This window comes from Phaseolus vulgaris, chromosome 8 (assembly GCF_000499845.2).
Source record: "Phaseolus vulgaris cultivar G19833 chromosome 8, P. vulgaris v2.0, whole genome shotgun sequence".
Lineage (NCBI taxonomy): Eukaryota > Viridiplantae > Streptophyta > Magnoliopsida > Fabales > Fabaceae > Phaseolus > Phaseolus vulgaris.
In genome coordinates this window covers 399,711-426,289 of record NC_023752.2, presented here as the reverse complement: position 1 = coordinate 426,289, position 26,579 = coordinate 399,711, and the positions used below count along the sequence as shown (strand labels likewise).

The following is a 26,579-nucleotide window of genomic DNA, read 5'->3' as shown; positions in this document are numbered from 1 at the left end:
TGAAAATGCATTCCAAACTCTAATTTTTGGAATAGAAAATTGTATTCCATATTTTAAAGTTTTCCAAATGTAGTTTCAAACCCAAAAAATACATTCTAAATTCTAAAATTTGGAATATAATTTTGTATTATGAATTTTAGAATTTAGAATATATGAATCTGAAAAAAATAAAAAGAAGGGTGTCAATAAAAAATATGAAAAATAACAAAATTATCATTTCACATGTTTTATGGAGGTATAGAAAGAAATTGAGTCTATTAAGCCATATCCACATGCTTGAAAAATAAACTATATTTTTGAACCGTACCACAACATATTGTTTGTGATGGAATCTTAAGAAGTACATTGCTTCAAATTTTGGAAGATGAGTTATTTTGAAGATGAAATAGTGGTCCTTGTGGAACAATTACGTATTCCTTGTAAAATATCATTCATTTTCAACATGTTCTCATACCCCTATTCCTTTCTCAACAATTCTAATTCAGAAGGGACACTAGAATCTCATGGTTGGTCAAACACAATGTCTAAAGATAGAATAAACACTCACACCCCACACCACTTTTACTCATGCCTCTTTCACTTTCATTTCTCTTACTTCATCTTTTCCCATTCCTTTCAAACCTCTTCCTCTAAGTAACTTTTTTTTTTAACTTATCTGTACTTTTAGGTTTAGAATTTAGAAATTTTACCTATAGGTACAATAATAATATAATTTGGTATGGGAATAACATCATCATTTCCTATCTATCTCACATTCCAAACTCAGTCAATTCAAAGTATACAAGTGTATGTAAATTTTATCTTAAAATCGATTTTATAAAAATCAAGTTAATTTAAATAAACTTTTTAACAAACTCTATTATAGAAAAAATATTTGACTTATTATTACTAAAACAACTATAAAAAATCTTAACTTAAAGGCATATTTTTTTTAAAAATTGAGTTAAGTTTAAAATACAAATTTTAATATGTTATAAAAACTATTTAGAGTTTATGACAATAGTCAAAATAAATATCTCATAATAAAGTAAACTCACAATGTATAAACGAATAAAAATTTCATAATTTTGTAAAATATGGGTGAAGTGATGTGCATTTAATATTGTTATTGTATAAATAACACTTGTCATAAATTACATTTTATTATTGCATATACAAATAACACGATCTCGTTATTTTTTTAAAATAGTTTGTATAAAGAAGGATTTCATTATTGGAAGGTTGGTGAAGTATAAAAAAAATATGGAAATTAGACAAATTAAATAAACAAGAGTGTTGGTGCTTCTTAGGTTTGGAGACCAAGTGAAGTATCCCAATAGTATTAGTATCGGGATACGTATGTATATGAGATATGGATTTTTGAAGCAAATTGAAGTATAGCTGAAAAAAAGAGGGGGATTTAGGATGTTTACTATTAAAAAAACTAAATACACTTATATTTTGCAGTATTGTGGGGGTAAAGATAATTTATTTCCTGTTAAAAAACCAGTATTTTGATCAATAGATAAAATACTGCAATTATTAAGAATTAAGTAGTGAACTCAAGCTGTAATTCAGTCTTATAAAATTTTAATTATAAAATACACATACCTCTAATTAGATCGATACATCAGATCAATAACAGTTCATTTAATATAATATTTAATGCACATAAATATATCATAATTCGGTTATAGGTTATTAGAGTTCATAGGGTAGTGAGTATTATAAAATTCATTTATATCTCATGATAATCATTCAATGTTTTTCTTAATGATCTTATTTATAAATAAGTGATGACTTGTGCGGTAAGGGAAGACACTAAATTTGATTTTATACTTTACTTTTAGTTTTATGTTAAGAATTTATCATCATCTTTGTGTTTCTAGTGACTTAAGCACTCTTTAGTCTTTAGAGATGAACCTTTCTCTTATCGTAAAAGTTCGATTCTTTGTGAAATACGCAATTCTCACCGAATTCTGAGTTTATTTTTGGTAGAAACATAAATTAAGTTCTATTATATATTATGAAATGAAATGTAATTTTCTAATGGATGAAGTATCTTAAACATGTAATCTGAACAGAAAACAGCACCCATGAAACAGAGAAGTTACTGGTTTATAAAGTTCCTGATATGTGCCATCATTTCTTGGGTTCGGGAATGGGAAAGCTGGTAATCATGCAGCACTTGGAATGCATGGCCTACGCCTTTGAAAACAACCGTTTCAACCCTTTTCCCTGCTTTAGCCAAAGCTTTTGAGAACTCCAAGTTCCTATCTCTCAGAATATCCATTTCTGAAACGCACACCATAATCGAAGAAACCCTCAAATCTCTCAACTTCACCGTGCCATGTGCAAGAGGGTTGCAATATGTGTGATCACGAGTTGCTCCCAGAGGAAGTGCCAAGCGCCAATAAGTGTCTGAAACGGATAAAGTGAGTGCTGAATTGGGTGGCTGAAGGAAATGCTTCTCGGAGTTTGTTCTTTCTTCTCCTCCAAAGAAAGGCTGAATCAGTATCACACCCTTCAGAGATAATGGTGCCGTTGAGGTGTTTGATGATAATCCCATGCGTGTGGCCACATTATGAGCTATGTTGGCACCTGCACTGTCACCAGCTAGGAAAAGGGAAGACATGTCGCAGTGATTCAGCCACCATTTTTGCGCACTGGAGATGTTCAGTGCTTCTCTTTTCACCCACATGAGAGTTTTGAAACCATCATCATATGCCACGGGAAGACGGTTCTCTGGGGCTAAGTGATAATCCACAGAGAGAATTACACAGTTTGCTTTGGAAGCAAGGTTGGTCAAGAACTCATGGTAGCAGCTCCAAGCAGCAGAACCAACACAGAATCCACCACCGTGGAAGTACACAAGCAAAGGAAGAGGCTTTGTGTGAGAACTTAGTGGCACATAAACACGTGCCCACAAGTTGGTCTCTTTGTTGATGATAACATCTTTGGGTGTGACACCACGTTCTGATGATGATGTGCAGGGGACACTAGGCACAATTGGTGGCCTCTCTACACGTCCGTCTCTGTGGACTCTTATGAGTCCTTGGATCTCTTCAGTGATGATTTCACGTTGCTGGCTAATGTTGTTCACTTGAGGGTTATGCTTCACTGAAAGGCTAGCCATGTCAAGAGTAAAAATATGAATTTTCCTTAGTTTTGATGATGCCACACGATGCTACATGGTTTGGTCCTTTTATAGAGGATTAGAGAATAAGAAGATAAGTGGGAATTGACCAATTAGAAGAAGGGTCCAAGTTGGAAAGAAGCTCGAGAAGAAGCTTCATTCTGATAGGCATGTGCTGTTATGAAGATTCTTGCGTGAAGTTGGAAAATCTTAATATTTTGTTGTTGTCTTTGTCTCATTGGATTGTGTTATACCAGGGGCCCGAATAGCCGAAAATCCAGATGGTTTAATGGCCTTTGGACAAAAACAGACATCCTCGTCATATTACGGGTTATGGACGATTATTCTAATTAAAGATCATCAAATGGGATTAACATCCACCGCTCTGACTTAGCCATTCTAAAAGGGTAACCAAAACAGTATAAATAAAAGTGAATAGATTGTATTAAAGATTTATTTTGATGATGAGTGTGAAAATGAACAGGGAGAATCCAATTGAATGAGGGGGTGTTTGGGATAAACATTATTCTTATCTGCTGAATGAGAGGTAAATGCAGCACTTCGTGCGATACTTTTGTAACAAGCATGTTGCAACTTGCACCCCTATTATGACACTTAAATTCTGTGACTTTTTTTCCTCATGGCCTATCTGTTTGAGATTTGGATACCCAATCCACAAAGTGAAGTGAACAAGGACATCTGTCATAAGCACTTTATCCTTGTGCAACATTATTTTCGTTTCTTAATTTATCAATGTCTTGTGATTTTCAGATAATCTTGTTTCTTAACAGGACGTGTATAGAACAATAATCTATGTTGTGAGAGATATTTAAATAAATTTCAGTGTTACGAGGAATTATAAATGGCTGTTTTGGCTTTCTTTATAAAACCAGAAAAAAAGTGATGATTTAGTGTTAGAAGCTACTAAAGACCACTAAAGACCAGAAAAAAAGTGATGATTTAGTGTTAGAAGCTACTAAACAGACAGAAAGACCACTATAATAAAAAAACAAACAAAGAATATTCTTCTAATTCCAAGTACTACCAAATGGAAAGTTAACTTTATTCTTTAAATATCCCATATCTCTCACAGATATGCCTTCTATTCTTATTCATAATATTATACTAATTTCTTTTTCTATTATTTATTTCTTCATTCAATATTGAAAGAAAACACAAAACCTTTATTTCTTTCATATCTCTCTACATATATGTCTTCTTCCAATACACACCCGCACACGGATTCTTACATACATAAGTTTCATGCAAGATAAAGTGTTTGCTTTAGTTTGATTTGTACAATTTTGTGTTTAAATATGTTTTTTTCTTTTACCTGTATTTTTACACAGTTTTTATTTTTAGTCTAGATTTTCAATCTTTGGAATATTTGAAGTAAATAAATTATTAAAATTATTTTTGTTAATTTTTTTATGTATTATTTTATAAACTAAAATGTTATCAAGTAAATTTTATAATATTACAATATAATTTAGGTTGAAAATTTATTTATTATATAAAAAAATATAAATACATATTTAAGCATATAATTTTTACTATTAATTGATCTAGGATACTAGTTATTAAAAATGTATTGTTTTATACATATTCTTCTTCATATTAAGTGTGCATATATATATATATATATATATATATATATATATATATATATATATATATATATATGCTTGCACAATCACCCTGGATTCCATTAAGTTGACATTTGTTTCAACTTTATTTTCAAGTAATAGTGTTGATAACTACTATTCAGGATGATGCACATGTACTTTTCTTTAGTTCTTGTAATTGATAACTACATATCTTTCAATATCCACCATTCATGTATGCATGCATGCACCGCACCCGCAGATTGACTTAATCAATTTGAATCCTAACTATCAAATTTTGTTAAATATCATAAAGTTTTATCAATTTTGACTCTACTTAAAATATTCGAATAAATTTTTCTGATATATCAAACATCAATACGATACTTATCAAAATTTACATGTTTAATATAGTTCTCCATACCAATAATATTTTATATACTTTTTTTTCTTTTGTACAGGTATGGGCAATGCCGAGACGTAGTCAACTTGACCGAGACCTGGTCAGCTTGACCGAGACTAAGGTAAAGCCGGCCGAGACCTTAGAAGACTCGGCCGAAACCTCTGAAGACCTGGCCGGGACGACCGAGACTATGGGAATCTGGCCGATGGCCGACCCCTATCATCGTTAACGTCCAAACCAAGGTCAGCGAAGCTAATCCATCATTAAGAATTAGGTAATGCAACCCTAAGTGGTATCCACCTCGATAAACGGACCCAACAAGGTAGACCCATTGGAATAATATAAATAGCACACATCCCAATGAGTAAGAGACGTCATTTATTACTGTTCACCTACCTGAGAGCTGACCACCCGCTTTACTGACTTGAGCGTCAGAATGCCTTCGTAGGTACCCTTACCCGAGACCGAGCGCCGAAGGAGAAGAAGGAGGACGAGAAGAATCCCAGCTCATCAACCATTCACCTGCCCAACCGAAGGAAGGAAAAGAAGACTTCAATAATTCTTTAGGTCTCATCTCCCTAGATCTCATCTCCCTAGGTCTCATCTCCCTAGTAAGAACATCTTTTAATTATGAAAGAGCATCGATCTTTTAAAATGAATATTAGTTCAAATACAATGATTTGATTCTAACGAGTAGAAATACTTTCTTTCTATTTAAGTAAAAGTCAAATTAAGTGGTGTGATTGTACCAGGTCTTTGACTGTGTCGGCTTAACCGAAAGTGAATAATTAAGTACAAATAATGCTTCTGATTAATATTTGTAGTAGCCGTTAGTATTGGAGTGCAGCACACGGGTTCGTTTTGTAACTATTAGTAATTAATTTTTATTTTTCTTTGTTTTTATAGGGGCTTTTACAGGGATAAGGGTGTGCTATTAGAGCCTTTTACCTTGGTCTATAAAGTTTTAAATATTGAGTAGGTCCAATTTGGAAGATTTTGTTCCAAGAATCACAATCTCATGCAAGGTGGTTCATGATCCAATGGAGTGGGATGTGGAGAAGTAGCCATGAACAATTACAATATTTACTTTATACTAGATTCTGCAGTCCACGTACAAAAACATGGGGTCATATTAACCTCACATGAATTTCATGGTGCTAACAGTCAAGATTCTTCTCATCCACAGATCCACATGGGTCTGCCAAATTTCAAAACCCATCGACATGCCAAAGGCTTTTCATCTTTATTCTTTGGGTTGATGATTCCCTCCTTTCTTTCTTCTCCTTTTTCCACCCTCTTCATCTTCAAAGATAAAACCAATGAATGAGACAATGAAAAAGAAAGATAAACCAACGACTGAGACAGTGAAAAAGACACCAAAATGCTCTAACTTACGAACTATTCATTCTTAAGATAAAATTTACACTTACTTATATAGTGAAATGTTCATATTTTTAGTTGATATAAAATCTCTAATACCCTCTTCTTATGTTGAGAGTCAACTCGTGTTTAAGATTATATATTTAGCGAGTGACTTGATAAGTTTGACAAACTCTTGCTATGATGTGTTCTAAATAACTCTGGTGGACATGGATTGGATTTTCCAATCTAGATCCAATCCAAATCCAAATAAGTGGATTGGATTTAAAATCCAAATTCCACTTTAACTATATTAAATATATTTGGATTTTTTTTAAATATATTTAAAGTGGATTGAATCCAGATTAAATCCACTTTGTTAATTATATTAAATTCACTTTGTCAATTACATTAAATCCATTTTGATATGGATAAAGACTGACTTGGCTCGAACTGGGCCTAAGCCGACTCAACTTGAACACAGACCAACTAGGCTCTACATCGGCTCCGACCCAGACGACTCGACATCGGTCCGTGCCCGGACGACTCGACATCGGCTTGAGCCCAGAAAACTCAACAGCGGCCCCGACCCGGACGACTCGACATCGGCCCGGGCTCGAACAACTATACATCGGCTCGGCCCGAACGACTCGACATCAGCCCGGGCCCGTTGACATCGGCTCAGGCCCGTTCGGCTCAACATCAGCTTAAGCCCGCTCGGCTCGACATCGGCCCGAGCCCAATCGGCTCTAAAATCGGCCCGAGCCTGGTCAGCTCGACAGTGGCCCATGCCCGCTCACCTCGACATCGGCCCGGGCCTACACAACTCGACATTGGCCCAGACCCGCTCGGCTCGACAACGACCCGGCCCCCCTCGACTCGACATAGGCCCGGGCCCACTCAACTCGACATTGGCCCGAGTCCGGTCGACTCGACAACAGCCCGGGCCCGATCGACTCGAAAAAGGCCCGGGCCCAGTCGACTCGACATCGGCTCGAGACCAGTCGCCTCAACAACGGCGCGGGCACAGTCGGCTCGACATCGGCCCGGGCCCAGTTGCCTCGAAATCGGCCCGAGGCCGCCCGACTCGACAACGGCCCAGGCCCGCTCGACTTGACATCGGCTTGGGCCCGCTCGACTCGACATCTGTCCGGGCCCAGTTTGCTTGACATCGTCCCAGGCCCGGTCGACTCGACATCTTCCCGGGTCAGCTCGCCTCGACATCTGCCCGGGCCCGCTCGACATCTAACCGAGCCCAGCTTGCTTGACATCGGCCCGGGCCCAGCCGGCTCGACATCGGCCCGGACCCGGTCGCCTCGACATCGGCCCAGGCCCAGTCGTCTCGACATCTGCCCGGGCCCACTCGCCTCGAAATCGGTCGAGTCTCGCTCGCCTCAAAATCGGGCTGGGCCCGGTCGACTCGACTTTGGCCCGTGCCCGGTCGACTTGACATCGACCCGGGCCCAGTTGACTCAGCAATGGCCCGAGCCCGCTTGACTCGACATCTGCTCGGGCCCAATTTGCTTGACATCGGCCCGGGTCCGGTCAGCTCGACATCGGCCCGGGCCTAGTCGACTCGACATCTGCCAGGGCCCGCTCGCCTCGAAATCGGCCCGGGCCCGCTCGCCTCGACATCGGTCCGGTCCCAATCGTCTCGACATCGACCAGACCCGCTTACTTCGACATCGATTTGGATTCGCTCGGCTCGACATCGGCCTGGGCCTGAATGACTCAAAATTGGCCCGAGCCCGCACGACTAGACATCGGCCCGAACTCGCACAACTCAACATTGGCCCAACCTCGAATGACTAGATATCGGCCCTGGCCCCCTTGGCTCGACATCGGCTTGGACCCTCTTGGCTCGACATCAGTCCGGGCCCGCTCGGCTTGACATCTGTCCGGGCTCATTCAGCTGGACTTGGGTCAACTTTGCTTAACCTGCGCCCGAATTGTCTTGGCTCAACCTGGATCGGGCAAAGTCAAAATCCAACCCAAAATACAAATTGGATAATCCAAAAATGTATCCAATTCATATTTAATCCATATCCAATTAAATGGATTGGATTTGAAATCCAAAAATATGGATTTGGATTTGAAATAAATCCATTTAAATGGATCAAAACTAATATGGATTTGGAAAATTATAGATTGGATTTTGTAATTTGGATTTTTTGTCCACCCTTAAACTCTGGTAACATATATTAAAAAGTGAACTTTTAAGTTCAACCCATCTTTATAAAATCAATTTATAAAATAATGTTTGCACCCAGTTATATAATATAAAATGCTGTTAGATCTTTAACACAAATCACTAAATATTTTTTTCAATATTTCTTTATGTATGAAGTAATTATTTTTTTAACTACTAATGAAAGAATAAACTATTTCATAAACCATACATGCCTTTTCGTAAGAGAGTGATGTACTTTGACTAAGCACATAGATTAACTCAATGAATGATTCAAATGGAAAATTTAGTGAGGGCTTGTTGGAATTATCCTTCAAACAATTCAAATGATGTTCATCTTAGTGTTTTTTTTTCAATACTTTTATGTTGAACAAGTTTCTTATGTGAATTTTTTTCAGCGCAGTACGAACCCATAATGAAATTGCATAAATTAGGCCGGAATTTCACAAGTTTCGGTAGAGGATAGCCTTGGTTTTTACAAAATTTCTTAAAAATTCTTCCGGAATGGTTTTTTCCTGAAATTCCACCCAAGAATCTGCACTGAATTTGGGACAAAACGCGACAGATTTCAGGTCAAACGGATGAGTATTTACCCACGAAAAAAATCAAACAGTTTTACACACAAACGAACCTTCCTTTCAGCCCTGGCAGTGACGAATAAAAAATTTATTGCCGATCTTGTGGGACGAATCTGGGGCTCAAACCTCAGGCAAAACTCAAAAGACACAGTGACGAATGTCTGGTAAAAATTTCAGACCAAAATACCCAAGGAGTAAGGCGCAGTAAGTCCCAGACCGAGAGTGAACAAAACCGGTTTTCCGAAAACAAAACGTCCTGGCTTTTCTTCCCCGTATCTTCTTTTTGTGATTCGTTTATGGACGTTCCTCCTTGCCTGGGTGCAAACAACATACGAAAGTGCTTGTGTGATTTTTTTTCAGCGCAGTACGGACCAAGAATGAAATTGCAAAAATTAGGCCGGAATTTCACAAGTTTCGGTAGAGGATAGCCTTGGTTTTTACAAAATTTCTTAAAAATTCTTCCGGAATGGTTTTTTCCTGAAATTCCACCCAAGAATCTGCACTGAATTTGGGACATTATGTTGAACAAGTTTCTAGTACCTCATACCAAACACACACAAAGTGTTAGATAAACATGTATTCATGGTAGAGATAAGTCAAATCTAAACATTAGTGTTCACACATGTTGAAGACTAAGCATTTTCTATTTTATTTTATTTTGTAAAATGACCACTGATTGTATTAAAAGTATCAATTATTTTGTGAATTTTCCAATTGTGTTAGATAAAAATTATGATATCAAAAACTCCTAAATGAGAAAACATATAAGAAGAGGTTGTTAAGTTTTATGAATTAATCTTTTGACTAAAAATATTTAACACATAGTGTGAATTAGGAACAATTTATATTTGTTACTGGTTTACAAATCAAAATATATTTTTAATGTCCTTTGTTATTTTTTGTTGTTTTGTGTTATTAGATAATGCACTAAAGTCTCATGTTGACGAGTACTTTACATATATTCATCAAGATTTGATGAAAGTGGTTTTTACTTGATACTTAAACAAGTAGAAGTATATGTTGCAAATCATAAACTACTCACTCTTACAAGAATCTAATACTTTCTTGTAATAAAAATTAAAATTGTTTAATGTTTATTTAGTGTTAGTGAAAAAGTTATTTTTACTCATATCAAGTTTTATTTTTTATTGATAAAATATTCAATCACAAAGGTTAAGCTATCATCACTTATTTATTTTCAATTAACTTAAATCTAGTTCTCCTTCAATATTTAACAAAACAATTTTTTTCCATAAGAGTTTAAGTCAAAGAAATCAACCAAACCCATAAAACCCTTAGTTTGTGATGAGAATCAAATAAAGGAGGCTTTTATTAATGGAGGAAGAGGACATCCACCCTCACATTTGAAGTTCTTCCTTCTAGTCTTCTCAAAACTAAAAGAAGACATAAAATAAAGATGAGGCCCAAGCCCAAAGCCCAAAGCCCAAGCCCAAGAAGGCCAAAGCCCAAAGAGCCCAAGTCCATCCCATGAGGGGCAATGCCAAGCTTTGAAATACTCTTGTATAGTTTTAGGAGGTGTGGTTATTAAATAAAGGAGTGTGAAAATGTAAAATAAAGTCACATTACCCATGTGACTTAGGAGAGTGGTGTAGGTGTAGTTTTTGGGAGGTGTCATAGTAGAAAAAGGTCACACCTCCCATGTGACTTGTTTTTTGTGGGAATTTCAAATGAGTTTATTTGAAATTTCCCACCTATTTTTCAGCACCTTAGGCTATAAATAGAGGTGCTTCCTTTGTAAAATTCAGATTGGAATTAATCTAAGAAAACTCTACTCAAATTTTGAGTGAACTTTGGAGAGCTTTGAGCCTTCTTCTCTAGTCTTATCTTGATGGATCAATGGAGTCCTCAAGTGGCGGCATCACTCTCATCTAGGAGCATTCCACACTTCTAGTGGCGAGATCATCCATCCTCCTTCCATCTCCATGAGCATTTCTTCTCTCCTTCCTTTCTTCTTTGTTAATTCTTTGTTCTAAGCTTGTTGTCTTGTTTTTGGTTCGGCTGTTCTTAATTTTCCAGCACCTATGTTTTGTTCTTTGCCTTTTAATTTCATTTTGTTCGGTTGAAATGTGTTCTTATGCAATTCTGTTCGGTACTTCTTAATTCTACCTCTTTTGTTTGGTTCAATTTGACTATAATTGGTTCATCCAAATGAGTTTAGGATTTGGTACTAGTTTTTGGTGAGTTCTTGTCTTAGAACAATGATCCAACTCTAAGAAAAGTGCCTCTATAATGTCCAACTCAAGGTGATTCCTAAGAAGGTCAAGAACCTTTCTCTATATGGCTAGTGGAATCACATCAATTTGCTTTACACTCACAAATTTATGTATCTTAAAAACATTGTTTTGTCTCCTAAATTCTGAATTTATGTTTTGAAAGAATATTCATGGAAAGGTTTTAATCACATAAACACATATTGAGCTCATCTTATAATAGTAGTATACCTTGATGAATTCTTAGGTCATAACTTTGATTAACTCATTTGAAAGTTATGTATGCATCTAACTCTAATGACACAATCATAAGTGGATTTTTGTTTCACCTGAACTAAATTTCAATTAATATCATTGTATTTTTTATGTGATAGATTCTTCCCATATCATTGTATTTTCTATCTCATAATTTATTATAATTATTGTTAAAAGTCACATAAAAAGAACTCAAATATCAAATAATTCATATATAATTTTTATAATAAGAACAAGTAGAGTGTATTTACAGTGAACAAATATCACTTTCAAGTTCTTCATAAAAAAAAAAGGAATTACCAAACACATCTCACACAAAATATATGATAACGTATTAATTTTAAATACGTGGAGAAATTATAAAAAAATCTTAAAATTAATTTCTCCAAAAAAAAACAAAAGTTATCCAAAAGTATTAGCTAAATAGTAAGTTTCATCTCATTTTATTTATCCATAAAATACGAAGAACATTTGAAGTTAGCTAGACTCCACCAGGTAGAAAAGATATGAAAAAGTAACATAATACAGTTTTTTTCAATGATTGTTACACATGCTTCGACAATTTTATTTTAATATAAGAAATATTTTAAGATGTTTCAAAGTTATATCTTTTCCGAAAACATATTTTTGGAATGTATTTACATTGTTTTTAATTTTTTTTTCGTAATATTTTTTTTTATTATGAAGTATTTTAGAATGATAATCCAAAATAGTTAAAAATTAACTACAAGTAATAAATTGTGCATAGAAATCATCATTTCCAAAAATACATATTTTTAGTATGTTATAAGGAAAATGATGTTTAGAAATAAATATATATAATAAAAAGTAAATTTGTAATTAAATAATATAAAAAAATAATAAAATAATAGTATTGAGAGTTATAATATGATTGTATAAAAAATATGGATTGTGTTTTTTTTAGAAGCATAGATGTTTTAAAATGTCATTTTGTGGTTGCAATGTGGGAGAAGGTGAGTGAAGAAAATATAGGAGTGCAGGAAGAAATTATCGAGAATTGGGCTACCATCTAAAGCCCAGAAAAGTGTCCCAAAAAATAAAGACCTCATAAACGACATGGCGTATTTCTGCGCTGCTTAAAAACATAAAACGAGGATTCAGCTGCCGTTTCACTGCGAGTTGCAAAGACTGAAACCCCTAGAGAACCCCACTTCCTCTTCACTGCTTCCGTTCAAGTTGTAAGCACTCGTTTCATTCAGTCGCTGTTTTTTCTTCTCTCGAAAATGTCTCTGCGAGCGCTGAACCCTAACGCCGAAGTGCTGAACAAATCGGCGGCACTGCACATGAACATCAATGCCGCCAAGGGTTTGCAAGATGTACTCAAAAGCAACCTCGGTCCAAAAGGAACCATCAAAATGTCTCTCTCTCTTCCTTTCTCTTCTATATTTTCCATTTCGTTTTCTTCTTCTATTCGTATCTGTTTACGTGTTGTTGTTTCTGATACACTCTTTGATTCAGGCTCGTTGGTGGCGCTGGTGATATTAAGCTTACCAAAGATGGCAACACTCTCTTGAAAGAGATGGTTAGTTTTTTTTTTTCTTCATTTTTTTCTGTTATTAATTGAGATCTGCTACTACGAGCACTTGAAAACCGTTACGGCGGAACGTGTTTTGATCTTGTTTGTTGTGATCTCAGCAAATCCAGAACCCGACGGCGATTATGATTGCGAGGACCGCTGTGGCGCAGGATGACGCTAGCGGAGACGGCACCACTTCCACTGTCATCTTCATTGGCGAACTTATGAAGCAGTCGGAACGTTACATTGATGAAGGTTAGTGAGTTTGAGTCTCTGTTGGAGTTTGCATTTGTTTCTGAGTTTTTCTTTGCATTGCTTGTTCTCTTTGTGTGTTCGTAGGCGTACACTCTAACATGTGACTGTTTATCTTTATCCAGCTTTCCAGCTTTATTAGTATGAACTTTCTTACTGTTTTTTGTGATTAAGTGGTGATTTCTTGTGGTTAGTTGGTTTTTTTATTAGAGATGAGGGTATTTTTTGCTACAGAGAGAAGAGGTAAAATGCAACTAGGATGACGATATGATAACCTTTAAAGTAGATTTTAAAAGAAAGAAGACTATTTATCTATATGAACAGTTTTATTACTATGAAACTGCCGTTAATTTTCTACTGGTGGTGATTTCTTATAGTTATTAAGGGAAAATTTTTGAGAAGACGATTTTTTGGCTTGAGAGAAGATGAAAAACGCTACTAGGTGATGGTACAATATCCTCTAAAACAGATTTTAGAAGAAACAAGACTGAATGCGCAAAAGATGTGAGAACATGAGTGTAACTAGGGAGTGCAGTTTCTTTGCGATTCAGCAGGTGTGATCCCCTTCACAGTTGAAACGGCCATGAATTGTTTACAAAAGAGAGGCATTAAATGCTATCCTATTCTATTCAGTTGTAGGATTTGGGGCAAATAAACATCCTCAAAATGAGGGATGAGCCTTTCTCGTTTTGATGCCTTATCTGTCATTTCATCCTTTGCTAATGCTGAGATGATATATGGATATTCTAGGTATGCATCCACGCGTGTTGGTTGATGGTTTTGATATTGCAAAGAGAGCAACTCTGCAATTCCTTGAAAAGTTTAAGACTCCTGTTGTGATGGGTGGTGAGCCTGATAAAGAGATTCTCAAGATGGTAGCTAGAACAACCGTGAGGACAAAGGTAAAACTCATTTTATATTATCCGTTTTTTGCTCAAATTTGATCATACATTGATACTGCAGACAGAGTGAATAATAACTTCTCAACATAACTTTTTAACACGCATGATGTTCTCACCGTATATTTCCTCATCATTTGCAGTTGCATGAATCACTTGCAGATCAATTGACTGACATAATTGTTAATGCGGTGAGTTTATATTGAATTTTAGACATTTTAACTTTGATTCCTTATAAATATGAAAATTTTATTTTCATGTTTGTTTGGTTATTTAAAGATGTACATTTTGCTGCTTAATTGACCCGGAACTTTTTGTGGTTTTTGCTATGATAGGTTTTATGCATCCGGAAGCCTGAGGAGGAAATTGATCTTTTTATGGTGGAGATTATGCATATGCGACACAAGTTTGATGTTGACACACGCTTGGTATGTTTTATGAATGACTGTTTGCAGCCACACTTTTCCAGTAATTTGTATACTATTTTGATAATTTTTTTAAATTTCATATTACATATATTGTGTACAACCTGGATGTTCACGTTATTACATTTCCATCTTTTGACAGCATCTAAAATTCTCAACTTAATATTAGTCAAGCATAAGTTGGGATGTGATGAGGAATAAGTTTGCCTATTTTTTATGATAGTAACAGTTTATCAAGGACTTGACTTTGTTTTGGTTGAAATCATTATGCTTATCTTCCTTTGTTGAAAACCAGTCAGGGTGGATTTTCTCTAAATGCAGGATTGAGATCTAGTTAGTGCATGATAGTTTCGTGTTGAGAGGGACTGTTTGCTTGTTATGATCAAAAGCTATCCATCTTGTGCTGAAATCAATTCATATATAGTTTTGTTGTTATTATAGCTTTAATTATTACAGTTTGGTGCTCTCAGCTCAGTTATTACCAAATATGAAAAAGTTTTTAACATTTAGTCTATAGTTCTTGTGCATTTGGTATGTCAATCTTTAAGCTTTGTTGCTCATCTTGCTTTATGGATATAGATTCATATCCTGGCTAATATAAAAAAAATCTGTACTTGTAAAAGAAGTTTTTAACAAGAAGCTATTTTAAATAATTTTCAATCATATTTTCCCTCTTATGTACCATAAATCAAGAATTGATAAATTAAATCCATTTCTACTGTCTCCTACCAAGCATTTCTTTGTTCACTGCCATTCGGTGTATATTGAACAGGCTCGCATTCTCCTAGATAGTAGTTAGTAACTCAGTATAGCAAGTTGATGAAGGGTAAGGGTAGTTTTTCATCATCTTCATCTTTGAATATATCCTTCAGACCATTTTCTAAAAGTTTGGAATCTTGATGAGATTCGAATTTAACCTCTGGGCAGGTTATCCTCTTATTGCATAAGTTGTGCTGACATTCTTCACATCTTGCTTATCTCCTTGGCTAACTAAGATAGGCCATATAATTCATGGTCTGTGTGCTACTGTAAGTCATAACTGATAACAATTGCGTTTGGTTGTGATTACCAAATTGATAGTTGATAGTGGCCTTGTGTTTAATATGTTTCTCTTGAGAGAAATAGCCAGAGGAAGCATTATGAAGAGAGCTTCTATAGAGAGCTGAAGCATAGTTGTAGTGGACTATCTTCTGATTAGAGAGCTTCTGAACTCAAATAAATAAATCATGAAAAACAAAGTAAAGTAGAGAGTTTCTGTTATTTATAATTTTTTGAACTCAAATAAATCATGAATAAACAAATCTATAATACCTGGGCTCTGTAGTAGCAATATCGCAAATAGCAAACCATATTTAACTGTAACTTACCTTGATTGTCTTACTTCAGTTATAATTATATTATTTTAATGCACCTTATGTTTTGGGTTGTGCGGTTCTTGCTCCCACTCAGTTCATTCCTCTGTATTTTCTAGGTTGAGGGTCTTGTCCTTGATCATGGTTCAAGACACCCTGACATGAAGCGTCGGGCAGAGAATTGCTATATCTTAACGTGTAATGTATCTTTGGAATATGAGAAGAGGTAATCAGCCTGATATTTGTCAATATCTTCCAATTTGTGTTATGGCTGTCATTTGATTCCTTTTACCTGTAATCCAAACATGTTAGTGCTATTCATAATTTATCACATTATCATATTTATCTAAGTATGACAGTGTGATAAATTATGAATGGTAGACATATTGTTGAAATTAATGTATAAACCGTTTAATTACTATGTATTGTTTTTAGTGTTTACCAATATCACATGTTATCAGTCTCTAGTCTCTATTTGTTGATTGTGTATGTCTTTACTTCAGACACACTATTGTTTATGTTGGATAATAAAATCAGTAAGCTCACATGACATGAAATGTTACCATTAGTGCTGGTTTTATGTTTACTCTGGTTTACCAAGGTAGGCTTAGTTAACCTGAAACATAAAATGAGTAAGCTCACATGACATGATATGTTACCATTAGTGTTGGTTATATGTTTACTCTGTTTTACTAAGGAAGGTTTAGTTGACCTGAAACAAATAAAGTATTCATTTACTATGTAAGAAAATTAGGTATTGCCACATCAATTGTCTTTTCTTTTAATCTGAATTACCTGCTTTCTCTTTCTAGAAAAACCGGTTTTAACCTAGAACAAACCAAGCTTATATGTATTAATAAAGGGAAATCTATTTTTATTTATTTATTTCAACCATGCAAACTTTGTAATGGTAAAATTAATAATTTCAACCCATCAACACACTGTTTTGTCGACAGTTATATCACTTTAAGTCAATGATGTATATACATTGTGTGGTTTTCACTATCAGATGTTTGGCCTATCTGAACTATGTTTGATGTCTGTAAGACTAATGAAGTCAATGTTTTCTTCTCCCAGTGAGGTAAATTCAGGTTTTTTCTACTCAAATGCGGAACAGAGAGAGGCTATGGTTGCTGCTGAAAGACGGCAGGTTGATGAGAGGGTCAAGAAAATCATTGAACTGAAGAATAAGGTAGAGAAGTTTTGCTCCCTGTATGTATTGATTTTTACATGTTAATCTGGTCTGCTATATTGCCAATAACATAATAATGTTATTTCATGTTTCTGTAAAATAGATATACTAATCGTCTCTGGATTATTGTTGGAACCCCCTTTTTCTTGATCCATCTCTCATCAATAGCTTGATTTTATTTCACTGCTCCTGACTATATAACTTCATGTATGTGTATGCAGGTTTGCACTGATGATAATACCAACTTTGTTGTCATCAACCAAAAGGGAATTGATCCTCCATCACTGGACCTCCTTGCAAGGGAAGGAGTAAGTAGCATACCATCACATTCAGGTTTTTTAAAACTTAAATATTGGGAAGATGACTATATAATGTATAAGTACTCTTGGAAATTTCATTTCACTTTTCAGTTATTTAGGTAATGATGCACAAATAGGCTGAAAATGACCAGTAGGCATAATTTTCTTTTATTGGTTGAAGGAAGAACCCAGTTTGAAATGTCTTAAATATTCCAAATTAAAATACATAGAAAGTTATAAACATATTTTTGAAATTAATTGTTTTACCAATAAATAATGACCATGCCCCAGTGTGGTCTGATCAAATTGCTAGATTATTTACGCATGAAGTTTGAAGATAGTTTTTATTGAAGACTGTCGGTTTGCACTGATTCAGCTAAAACCAGGACCTGTCCCTAGGTTAAAATTCAGAGGTTAATTTTTTCTATGAGCGAAAGCCATTGGGTGATCCTTGAAGACTGTATGTTTTGATTATAATAATGTCTGTGATGTTAAATATCTCATGACACAAATTTCATGTTGCTAATGTAGCACGAAGTAAACTCTCATAAGCTGACATCAGTTGGACAATCCCTATCCTGTTTTTCATCTGCTTATTTTTTGACCTTTTGTGTTAGATAATTGGCCTACGGAGAGCAAAGAGAAGAAACATGGAAAGATTGGTTTTGGCCTGTGGAGGAGAGGCAGTAAACTCGGTAGATGATTTGACTCCTGAATGTCTTGGTTGGGCAGGTTTGGTATATGAACATGTCCTTGGTGAAGAGAAATATACATTCATAGAAAATGTTAAGAATCCTTTTTCCTGCACAATCTTGATTAAAGGTAAATTGTCCTTTCACCTAATCTGCGTTTGTTAATCAGATCCTTTTTTGCTATTTATTATTTTTGCTCTGACTTGACTTTTGAAGAAACTGTCATTTTATTTCCTGTAATGTATTTAAGATTTGCAATTCTGTCATGATGAAACAGGTCCTAATGACCATACTATAGCTCAGATTAAAGATGCTGTACGTGATGGTTTGAGGGCCGTTAAGAATACCCTTGAAGACGAATCTGTTGTCTTAGTAAGACATTTTTATGTCAATCAATTATTTTGATACACGAATTGTACATTTTTCTTTTGTAATATGCATGTTCATGCTATTCATATTGATTAACTCCATTTTCTTGTTATAGTTTCCTTAGTCAAATGAATTTACCCTATAGAAGAAATTCTGGACCTAGCATTGCAGCTACTGTGTTGTTTATAATTTATTAGATTAAAGAGAAAAGATTATTGTAGGATTGGACATGCTTTCAGCACGTTTATAACGAAATAAACCAGAAACTCGATCTCACATTATTGCAAATGTGTGCTTGAGTTGATTAATGAATTCAATTAGAAGAAAAATAATGTGCTTTTACATAAATTTAGGTTAAATAACTTGATTTGTTCCTACCCATCGTTGATTGAGTAATTTTGAGCTTATTGTTGAATCCACTCAAGTAGTTAATTGTTGGAAAGAAATCAGTACAACTACAAGGAAGCTTTTTACATGCGAAAAACCGAAGCTAAAATTAATATATCTCCAATAACGAACTCTTTGTGCAATTTTTTTGTGATTGTAATTGATTTGAAGAGAATTTTCTTTCCCATGATCAGGGTGCTGGTGCATTTGAAGTTGCTGCTAGACAATATCTGATGAACGAAGTTAAGAAAACAGTTGAAGGGGTAAATTACGAGTCTCTGGTTGTCCATGTTTTTCTTGTTTAATTGTATTTACTTATTCAATTTTCAACTCTGATGTTTATAATCTTGAAACAGCGTGCACAACTTGGTGTTGCGGCTTTTGCTGATGCACTTCTTGTGGTGCCTAAGACACTTGCTGAAAACTCTGGGCTTGACACTCAAGATGTGATTATTGCCCTCACGGTATACTTCCTTAAACTCATTCCACTTATCTTTTTTTTCCCTAATGTGATTGTATAGATATTCTCATATAAAATAGAAGAGTGATATATTATTATTGTACTTGCTGAATGGTGTTTCAGGGAGAGCATGACAAAGGAAATATTGTGGGGTTGAGCCTGAACACAGGTGAACCTGTAGACCCTGCAATGGAGGGTATTTTTGACAACTACTCTGTGAAACGCCAAATCATAAACTCAGGGTATGAATCTTGATCTGTTGACACATTCAGTTTGTTGTTTGGCTTTGAAACTAGGAACGTGTTAATACTAAAACAGTAAAACAGTGCCATTACTAATGGTATGGTGGAGAGTGAGTGAGGAAACGGATTTTAATAGCAGGGAAAGTGAAAAGAGAGGGAAATTTGATTTTTCCTTTTTAGAAGTCAATATTTCTCTTTTCTTTCAACTCTCTCCAAACAAAAAGTAAATACATTGTAATCTGTATTTTTTTTCCTCTCATATTAACATTACCGTAAGTGTGAGTTTTCCCCCCTCATTTCTTTCCTCCCATCATACAGGCCAGTTATAGTATCTCAGTTACTGGTGGTGGATGAAGTGATTCGTGCTGGACGTAACATGCGGAAGCCAACTTAGATGTTCTTGAAGCTCTCTTTTGGATAGGCTGTGTCGTAAACTGATGAACTTTCTCTATATTTCGAGGTGCCAGCAGTAATTAATCTGCTATAATGAAAAAGTTTCTGGGTTTTGTTCTTTCCCAGTTTATTATTTATTTCAATGATTTTATCATGTAAGTGTACTCTGACTGAATTTTGGGATCGTTTTGGATTTTGTAAGCATAATCTATTTTGTAGAAAATTAGTTGAGAGAATGCTTTTTACCCTGGAAAGTTGCTTGTTTTAACCTTTATAATTTTGTATGAAACTTGAATGGCATTGAATTCAAATAGTTGAAGAAAGATTTACTTTTTGAAGTTTACTCCAACAAATGTATGTATTGTCTGTACCTACATTGTAAATATCTGAAAAATCTAAATCTACTTTTTCATTTAATATACTTCTTTCACTATAAATGATTTTGTTATTCATTGATTTCTAATTAAGAGATACCTCAAACTTATGTTTATTAGTTTAACATGCATACGATTTAATGAAAGTTTAAGTTATTTTTATATTATTAATTATAGAATAAGAGACACCTCAAGTTTGAGTTATTTTTATATTATATTATTAATTTTTTAATGCGTATATAATTTAATTAAAATATATTGACATTAAGTTATTTTATATTATTATGTAATTATAAATTAATGTATAATAAAATTATTGAATTTTAAGAATCACATTTGGGTTGCCTTTAAAATAATTTTTTAATTAATTACCAATGTATTTTTTAACGATTCTATGAACTTAATCTCAAATTGTAGATGGAGATGCATTGTTCACCTGACCTATTTTCCAGTTGCTACATCAGTAAGTCAATTTTTTCAAGTAAAGATTTTTATTCAAGTTCTAGGTATAAAACAAAATTTTGCTAAAAATGCGAATCCTATGAATTTGTAAATAAATATTCGGAGATGAATAATCTGAATTAGGACATAAGATGACTTTAAATACAAATGAAAAATATCTATCGACACCATACCTTTTTAATATTTTTATTATTTAGAAAAAAATATATTAGTCATGTCAAATAAAATAAAAGTAGCGACCAAAAAACTAAAAGAAAAACTGTGGAAATACATATTTATAAGAAAATGTATTTATATATTTCCACTGTGTACTGGTGTTCCATTCCAAACAAAAAGTATAGTTTTGCTCTTACATGATTCTACTGAACCCAAGAGTGGCGTATGAGATTTGTACAGTACATAAATCGTATCACAATTAAAGTGGCGTATGAGATTAGTATATTGTATCACAATTAAAAATATATTAATTTTTTAAAACTCAAAATTTATTATATTAATTTTTATTGAAATTATAAAAATAAACGAACAAATTTCTTTAAATCAGTTATAAAAATTATTATTTTTATTTAAACTTATTTAAGGCATAATATATACATAAATCTTTATTATTAATTTATATCATATAAATTTATGTTTTTTTATTTTAAAGATTATATGTTTTTCCGTATTAATATTTGTATTCGTGTTTCTGCTAATTGGCGGTTGGAAGAAGTAAAGAGGGTGGTAGGTAGAATGAAGAAGACCGCGGCATCCAAATCTAGCTACTTGGAGAACGAGGTGATTAGGTGCACACGTCATGATTCAAATAAACATTTTCCACTGTTGAACTTTGAGCCAAGAACCAGTAGTAGTAGTTCTCTTCTCCTCATTTGAATTGGATCTTCTCCCACCATGGCAGAAGAAGTAGTGCAGAACAAGAAGGTCACATTCAAAGGCTACATAGATGATATTCCTAAAGAAACAGATATGGAGCTCAAGCTTTCAAATCTCGAGCTCAACCCTCCGCCGCAAGGCTCCGCAGCAATTCTCGTCAAAAACCTTTACCTCTCTTGCGATCCTTACATGCGCGGTCGCATGCGTGATTTCCACGGATCTTATATCCCTCCGTTTGTCCCTGGCCAGGTTACAAACCACTCACTGTTAGAGATTCCACATTAGTAGAGAATAGTACATTTAATAGTTTATAATTAGATGCAAAACTCATTTATAGTCAGGTTACAAAACACATTGAGTTTAGGACATTTAATAGTTTATAAATAGGTGTAAATCAAGTTACAAATCATTCACTGTTAGGGGTTTAGGGTTTATCGACTAGAGATTACAACATTTAATAGTTATGTAAACCTCACATTATAAGATAAAATTAGACTTAAAATCTTCTGATGATTTAATTATGTTATAATATGACGCCATGTGATACAGTGAATAACTGATTCCTGTGTGTTTTGATGAAGGCACTTGAAGGATTTGGTGTGTCGAAAGTTATACACTCTGATAATCCAAATTACAAGCCTGGTGATTTCATTACCGGGTTCACTGGCTGGGAAGAGTATAGCCTCATCAAAAGAACAGACCAGCTCAGAAAAATTGAACCTGATGACCGCATTCCTCTCTCTTTCCATGTCGGTCTTCTTGGTATGCCACTCCCCTCAATTATTACTATCGACTTTCCAACACATGCTTTTTTCTTTCTTTTGTCTCCTATTTGGATTTATATCTTATAATTTTATACAAGTTTGTTGTATCCAAATGTCAATCACGTTTGGTATTGGTATCTTTGCTTGTGCTTACTCATATGATTTATGAGTACATTGTTATCTATAGCTAATACTATGAGCGCAAATATTTCTCTTTCTAATTAAGAGTATATCAGTCTAAACTAAGAGTATAAGAGTCTAAACACTACTATTGGACTGTGACTTAATTCACCTATCAACTTTAGGGGAGAATTAATGCACCCTTTAACAATCCGAGCAGAATAGATTGTGTATGGCTCCTATATGTATTATGACAGAATAGAATGCACTGCTATGTGTAACTTCCCTTTTTTCGGAATTTTGGCCCAACATCGCCCTGATTCATAACCGAGTGCCACCAGATTTGGATTTTAGTTTGCTGGAAGTGTTGATAGTTTTTTTTTTTTGCCTATAGATTCACTCTGTTGTTGAACATTATAGTCACTAATTGATAATGTAGGATTGCACCATTTTGAGCTCATTCATTATTTTCGTCTCATCTGGTTGGAGGGAATCCTCTAATATTAGAGAGTTCCTTTGTTATATTTTATGCAATCATGTCTTTTATGGCACAGTTGTTTTGACCTTGCAAATCCTTTCAACATTCAGCCTCTGTGTTTTTCTTTATTTGACTTACGTATGGAAATGAAATCACTTCCAGTCTTCTACTGGTGGTCTAGTTTGATAAATAATTAGCCATTCATTTTTTCTTTAATTTTATAGGAATGCCAGGTTTTACTGCCTATGCGGGATTTTTTGAGGTTTGCAGCCCAAGCAAAGGAGAATATGTTTTTGTATCTGCAGCATCTGGTGCTGTAGGTCAGCTTGTAGGGCAACTTGCCAAGTTACAAGGTTGCTATGTTGTTGGAAGTGCTGGATCAAAGGAAAAGGTCAGCTTCACTAATGATTGCCGAAAGTAAAACTGAATGCTTGAATTAGTTGTTCCTTTTTCTGTATATTGTTAGGAAAATCAGAATTAATTCTCTCTCTTTGGTGTAGATAAAAAATGAACACTTACGCAAGCAATAAACAAATAATAGAAAATAGAGCAAATAGAATAATGACACTGATAATTTTTAAGGTTGCAAACTTCTTCAATATGAAAATGTTTTCACTATGAAAGTAGGATTACAATATTTGTTTATCTCACTCTGTGAGAAAACACTCAATCTCACCCAAGAATGATGAAATACAACTTCTCTCTAACCTTTCACTAGGATTTCTAATCTCACACTATGGTGGATATCAACTCTCTAGGTTGTTTTCTCACTTGTTTGTTTTTCTCTTCCTCACAAGTTCTCTTTATATAGAGAATGAGAGGAAAGTTTATCACATAAAGACATAGTGGGTAATTAAAGTTCATCACATTTTCAAAAAAGAGTTATAATTCCAAGACTTTTGGAATTACCATTATTCAATGGATCAGTTATCAAGATTCATTGGTTATGGTCGCCATTAGAATAAGGAGGGATTCCCAACATATAAAAATAGATGAAGTATTGACATTTAGACACATGAATGCACACACAGATACTTGAACCTAGTACTTTGTTAATTTTCTCATTGAATTTGTTGTGTTAGGTTGACCTTCTAAAGAATAAGCTTGGCTTCGATGAAGCTTTTAACTACAAAGAAGAATTAGACTTGAATGCGGCTCTACAAAGGTTTGTGAACAATTGAATTGTTAGCTATTGTCTATGGAAACAAAATGGTTTTTCTAAAAGTGTTCTTGAGAAATAAGTTTACAACTATTTCTACTTCTCACTGGTTAGTTATCCTTCATGACTTTGACATTCAAAACTCCAGTCACAAACACAATTTTTCCTGGCTTACATGACAGGTATTTTCCACATGGCATTGACATCTACTTTGACAATGTGGGTGGGAACATGCTTGATGCTGCACTCCTTAACATGAAGATTCATGGTAGAATTGCAGTTTGTGGGATGGTATCTCAGCAAAACCCTTCCAAGCCCATTGGAATATACAATTTATTCAACCTCATTTCAAGGCGCATCAGAATGCAGGGTTTTCTGCAAAGTGATTACTTGAATCTATACCCGCGCTTTTTGGAAGATGTCTCAAATTACTATAAGCAGGGAAAGATTGTGTATATTGAAGACATGAATGAAGGCTTGGAAAGTGCTCCAGCTGCTTTCGTTGGACTTTTCCATGGCAAGAACGTTGGCAAGCAAGTCATTCGTGTTGCCCATGGATGATTTTTTCAGTATGGCTAGCTGAAGATTGATGTTTTAAACATATTTGGTTTAGTATTTTGGATGCACTTGAACTACGGTTTGGCCTTAGTTTATTCCCTTATGCCTTTTGTATGAGAGGGGTTTTTCTCCTTTCTTGTGTGAAGTCGTTTAGCGTTTCTTGCTTATCAGTGGATATTTTTGCTTTGTTTTGTGAAATTTGCACTAGCTGGATGCTTAGAGAAGTTGTTTGAGTTGAAATACCCTTGTGTTTCCTTTTTTATTTAGTTTATTGATTGCTGATTATCATTATTCATAAATATATCAGTAAATCACTATATCACTATATATGGACTGATATCAAAATATCATTATCCATAAATATAAAGTATATAGTAGTCGATATTATGTATAAAATTGGTATTAATATATCATTACCTATAAATATAACATTGTAATAGTCGACCACTATGTATGAAATTGATGTTAAGTTATCATTATTCATAAATATAGCATATACAACCCTCGACCACCATGTATAAAACTAGTATCAATATATCATTATTCATAAATATAACATATATGTATATAACTGATTTCAAGATATCACTATCTATAAATATAACATATATAGTAGCCCATCACAATAATAAAAATATGTGAAAATATCATTACTTATAACATATGTATATTTTTTTTTTCTTTTTTCATATATTATCATTCTCTTGGGATTTGAGGAAGTGGATTTGTAGTGATTTAAGAGGAAAGTGTGAAGAAAGTGAGGTTATTTGGATTAAGGTATGTTAAAGTGGATTTGTGAAGAAAGTTTATCGAAGTTTGTGAGTGATGAAATGGTTGTAAGAGTATTTTGAATTATTTTTAATAGTGTGAATTACAAAATTATAAATTTACCCTTGTGTATAAAAAAGAAAAAAATAATAATAATTAATTTTGTGCATATTTTAGTTGATTAATATAAAATTACAATTATAAATAAAAATAAAAAATGTAAAATTAAAATAAAGAAATAAAATTAAAAATTTAAATAAAATCATATTATTTTTATTTTATTAATCTAAATTACATTATGTTATATATATATATATTAATCTAAATAATTATAGTTATTTAATTTATATTACATTATGTTATATATATATATATATTAAGTACATATTTTTTTATATAAGAAAAGTAATATTACTGATGGTTTTTATTATTATTAATATAAGAAAATTATTTTTGAAAATATTTTCAATTCAAATATTACATTGGACAAAAACATTTATTTGGGACAAAAATGGAAACTAAAAAAATCTTACTTAGCTTTTCTCTATTGGGTTCCACTTTCTTCTCTTCTCAACTATGAGGAGATACCTTATACCCTCATTCAACTTTCTTCGCCTTTTCATCCGTCTAAATGACTAGAAAAAAAAAAAAAATTCTGTCTTTTTAGAAACAGAGCATTAAAGTGTTGGTAAAGTACTTCTACTTTCATCTATTGACCAGTGAGCTTCATCTAGTCTCCTATCAAAAGTAAATCTAAGGAGCCTTAGACCATTGAAGGCTCAACCACTCAA

General features: G+C 34.1%; 3 protein-coding genes across 3 annotated transcripts; 2 read left to right on the top strand and 1 right to left on the bottom strand.

Annotated features, from left to right (window-relative positions):
- Nucleotides 1-1,963: 1,963 nt before the first annotated feature.
- LOC137826891 (probable carboxylesterase 17) lies at nucleotides 1,964-3,960 on the bottom strand. Its single transcript, XM_068633047.1, has one exon. The coding sequence runs from the start codon at nucleotides 3,113-3,115 to the stop codon at nucleotides 2,090-2,092; it is 1,026 nt and encodes a 341-aa protein (XP_068489148.1). The 5' UTR covers nucleotides 3,116-3,960; the 3' UTR covers nucleotides 1,964-2,089.
- Nucleotides 3,961-12,811: 8,851 nt separating this feature from the next.
- LOC137827059 (T-complex protein 1 subunit zeta 1) lies at nucleotides 12,812-20,570 on the top strand. The gene is made up of 15 exons (XM_068633268.1): nucleotides 12,812-13,111; nucleotides 13,213-13,276; nucleotides 13,390-13,525; nucleotides 14,273-14,424; nucleotides 14,565-14,612; nucleotides 14,757-14,849; nucleotides 16,318-16,424; nucleotides 17,276-17,390; nucleotides 17,612-17,698; nucleotides 18,307-18,511; nucleotides 18,659-18,753; nucleotides 19,332-19,400; nucleotides 19,494-19,601; nucleotides 19,721-19,839; nucleotides 20,158-20,570. The coding sequence occupies exons 1-15, from the start codon at nucleotides 12,978-12,980 to the stop codon at nucleotides 20,231-20,233; spliced, it is 1,608 nt and encodes a 535-aa protein (XP_068489369.1). The 5' UTR covers nucleotides 12,812-12,977; the 3' UTR covers nucleotides 20,234-20,570.
- Nucleotides 20,571-21,764: 1,194 nt separating this feature from the next.
- Nucleotides 21,765-25,262, top strand: LOC137825813 (2-alkenal reductase (NADP(+)-dependent)). Its single transcript, XM_068631600.1, has 5 exons — nucleotides 21,765-22,190; nucleotides 22,523-22,703; nucleotides 23,528-23,694; nucleotides 24,386-24,468; nucleotides 24,645-25,262. The coding sequence occupies exons 1-5, from the start codon at nucleotides 21,960-21,962 to the stop codon at nucleotides 25,021-25,023; spliced, it is 1,041 nt and encodes a 346-aa protein (XP_068487701.1). The 5' UTR covers nucleotides 21,765-21,959; the 3' UTR covers nucleotides 25,024-25,262.
- The last annotated feature ends 1,317 nt before the right edge of the window (nucleotides 25,263-26,579 follow it).

Excerpts from the sequence above, each read along its gene's own strand:
- LOC137826891 (XM_068633047.1), bottom strand. The coding sequence starts at position 3,115 with ATGGCTAGCCTTTCAGTGAAGCATAACCCTCAAGTGAACAACATTAGC.
- LOC137827059 (XM_068633268.1), top strand. The coding sequence starts at position 12,978 with ATGTCTCTGCGAGCGCTGAACCCTAACGCCGAAGTGCTGAACAAATCG. Across the intron at positions 14,425-14,564 it reads GAACAACCGTGAGGACAAAG|TTGCATGAATCACTTGCAGA; the intron begins GTAAAACTCATT and ends CATCATTTGCAG. Across the intron at positions 17,699-18,306 it reads ACCTCCTTGCAAGGGAAGGA|ATAATTGGCCTACGGAGAGC; the intron begins GTAAGTAGCATA and ends CTTTTGTGTTAG.
- LOC137825813 (XM_068631600.1), top strand. The coding sequence starts at position 21,960 with ATGGCAGAAGAAGTAGTGCAGAACAAGAAGGTCACATTCAAAGGCTAC. Across the intron at positions 22,704-23,527 it reads TTTCCATGTCGGTCTTCTTG|GAATGCCAGGTTTTACTGCC; the intron begins GTATGCCACTCC and ends TTAATTTTATAG. Across the intron at positions 24,469-24,644 it reads TTGAATGCGGCTCTACAAAG|GTATTTTCCACATGGCATTG; the intron begins GTTTGTGAACAA and ends CTTACATGACAG.